Here is a 3,348-nt window from a genome sequence, read left to right on the forward strand (position 1 = left end):
TGTTGCTAGCTTGCTTTTATCAACTAGTTGTAAATTGCATGTTAATGCGTGAGATCTAACATAGTTTTATAGATAATAAAGTTGTTAAATTTAAAAATTTTGTTGGATTTCTTGTTCCCTTAAAAGTCGATGGGCATATATATGATAACAACATTTGTTTTTTTTTATGAAGGATCAGTTTCATGTTGATGTGAACTTGCAACTAGATTACTCTCCCTTCTTTTTATTTCCTTTCCTACTTTCCGTTATTACTCTGTCACAACGAATTTGTACTCAAATACCTACATATGTTAACATGATTGCTGTCATTTTGGATCCTTATATTAACTATCTTAATTTAGATTATTTTAATTCTTATGTATTGATACCATTTAATAATTTTCTATTTTTGTCTAATCAAATATATTTATAGTATTCATGAGCCTTTCAAGCTATAATCGGTGGTTATGTGAAATTTATTTGCTGATGTATTGATATGTTAGTTGGATGTCTATAAAAATCTGATTCACAGTGATATTTATTATATAAATTAAATCCAAATATTAATACATGTGAATCATAAAAATTATTTGCATATATTTTCTTACAAGAAATGTTAAAGATAATTTTTATTAATATTAGTTAATACTGTTAGCTAACATTTTTTTTATATTGTTAGGAGTTAATTTTAGTATTTAAAATTTAAAATTTAGTACTTAAACTTTAAAATATTTACTAATATTAATTAAAAATAATAAATTTTATTGGTTATGGAACATTATTTTTTTGTTATACTAAGTTGAGTTGTGAGTATATTTCTTTGGTGGCTTTTTATAGTTGGTGAAAATTCTGTTATGTAATGTGATAGGCACTTATTACCTTCTTATTCAATGGTCAACAAATAGTATCTTCTGCTAAAAGAGATAAGCCGTGGATAATCACTTAAATAAAGATTAACTTAACTAATAACAACTCTATTTGTCATCTTTCTTTTTTTGAAAGTAAGAGCTCAACACAGTACAGTAGAGCGAACAGAGCTAGACAAGCAGCATACGCTTACTTAAATAACTAAATCAAACACATAAACTCCCCATGTCATCTTCGGTATAGCCATCAACAATAAAAGGCATCAACACCACTCCACTCATTAACGCTTCTCACGATCATGTTAATGACTTCTTCAACACCTCTGCTTTGATTCTGGAAAAGCCTGTTATTCCTTTCCATCCATATATTCCAAATGACCACACAAAAGCACCTCAACCGCTGCTTACGATCCTCCTTACTCCTCGATTCCTCTGTCCAACTGAGAAAGTGCTTTTTCATCAAACCCGGATAAGACCATTGACAACCAAATCCTGATATCCAAGCACTCCACACCTACCACGTAAATGCACATCCTAGAAACAAGTGATATACATGTTCCAATTCATTATTACATAGCACACATATAGTATCTTCCTGTCTGATAATTCCAAACTAGCTCAGCCTTTCCTTAGTGTTCACCCTGCCTATTAAAACAAACCAAGCAAAAAGCTCCACTCTTGGTGGAACCAAACCTTTCCAAATGGTCCTTGTGAAGCTGTAGCTGGTTACCACCTCTGGGAGTGCTTCAACCTGCATCACCTGCACAAATGAGTTAGTTGAAAAAACACCTTGCCTATCATATTTCCAAACCACTCGATCCTCTTTGTTATTTACTAATTTCATCGGTCTCAAAGCCTCATGTAATTGACTTAGAAGCTCCAATTCCCACTAAAAAGGCTCGTGCCTCCATTGGAAATTCCAAATCCACTCTATCCCATCCCAAAACCCACAGTCCCCAATAACGGATCCACATTGGTTTGAAACAGAGAAAAGCCTCGGGAACCGGTCTTTCAGAGATCCATATAGTAGCCATACATCCTCCCAAAACTGAGTCCGTCGCCCATCACCAATCTCCATGGACAAACTTGTAACCATCTTATCCCTTATACGTTCATGCATGATGTGCAACTGGCATATATCTTTCCATGGGCCTCCTCTTGTAGGTAGTGCTTGAGTTGACAGTAGCTCATTGGAATTCAGATTATTACATGAACATACAATTTTCTTCCACAACGGGCACTCTTCCTTTGCAAACCACCACCACCACTTAAACAACAATGCTGATTTCTAAATCATTGCATCACCAACTCCCAAGCTACCTAGTTTCTTTGGAGCCTGTACCATTTCCCATCTAACTAATGCCATACCATTCCTATCATCTTTCTTACTCCACATGAATCTTCTCTGTAGTGAAATCAACTTCTCAGCAACAGCTTTCGGCATCTTAAATAGACTCAAATAGAACACTGGCAAACTGTTCAATACTGATTTGATGAGCACCAACTTCCCAGCTTTGTTTAGCACTTTAGCTTCCCACAAGCTTAGTTTCTCCTCCACTTTGTCCAGAATAGGCTTCCAAGTCTTCACCAACCTCGGGTTTGCTCCTAAGGATATCCCAAGGTATTTAACTGGGAGAGTGTCCCCCTTACAACCCAAAAGGTTACACATACGCTGTATCCACTGCTCTTCACAATTAATCGGAATCAAACTTGACTTATCAAAATTAATACAGAGGCCTGACATCAACTCAAAACATCACAGAAGTCGCTTATAATTCTTAATAGTCTCCTCTTCTGGTGGGCAGAACAGAATAGTATCATCAGCAAACTGAAGGTGCGACAATTCTATGCTACCCCTACCCACCAACAACGGTAATATACGTCCATTCCTGATCGCCTCTCCAACCATTCAATGTAGCATATCCATAACCAGTACAAATAAGAAGGGAGAAAGCGGGTCACCTTGTCTCAAACCTCTTTCGATTTTGAAAGGCTTAGATGGTGACCCATTTATCAATACTGACATAGATGCAGTGGCCACACACTCCATAACCCAAGCTCTCCATTTATGCCCGAAGCCCATCTTTTGTAATACCAAGTCCACAAAGCTCCATTTGACTCTGTCATATGCTTTCTAGAAATCTAGCTTGATTATTGCTGCTTCCTTTTTTCTCTGTTTAAGCCAGTTTACTGTTTCACATGCAATAAGTGCCCCATCGTGTATTTTCCTTCCCTTGACGAACGCACTCTGAGTCTCCCCTATTAACCCTGGCATCACTGATCTCATCCTCCTGACTAGCACCTTTGAGATGACCTTGTAGACTCACCCCACCATACTAATAGGTCTCAAGTCTTTGATCTCCTTTGCACCAACGAACTTTGGAGCCAATGCTACCCAAGCAATATTGCTATCAGTCGGTAACCTGAAAGAATTAAAGAACCCCATCACTGCTGTCGTAAATTCAGGTCCAATCTCATCCCAGCATCTCTTAATGAACTTCAT

The 3,348-nt window shown here is 37.0% G+C and overlaps 1 protein-coding gene across 1 annotated transcript; it reads right to left on the bottom strand.

Moving 5' to 3' along the window:
• Positions 1-1,261: 1,261 nt before the first annotated feature.
• On the bottom strand, positions 1,262-3,348 carry LOC140180273 (uncharacterized). Its single transcript, XM_072220729.1, has 6 exons — positions 3,173-3,348; positions 2,820-2,965; positions 2,188-2,582; positions 1,810-2,091; positions 1,505-1,605; positions 1,262-1,379 (listed from the first exon to the last, which is right to left on the bottom strand). The coding sequence occupies exons 1-6, from the start codon at positions 3,346-3,348 to the stop codon at positions 1,262-1,264; spliced, it is 1,218 nt and encodes a 405-aa protein (XP_072076830.1).

This window comes from Arachis hypogaea, chromosome 16 (genome assembly GCF_003086295.3).
Source record: "Arachis hypogaea cultivar Tifrunner chromosome 16, arahy.Tifrunner.gnm2.J5K5, whole genome shotgun sequence".
Classification (NCBI taxonomy): domain Eukaryota; kingdom Viridiplantae; phylum Streptophyta; class Magnoliopsida; order Fabales; family Fabaceae; genus Arachis; species Arachis hypogaea.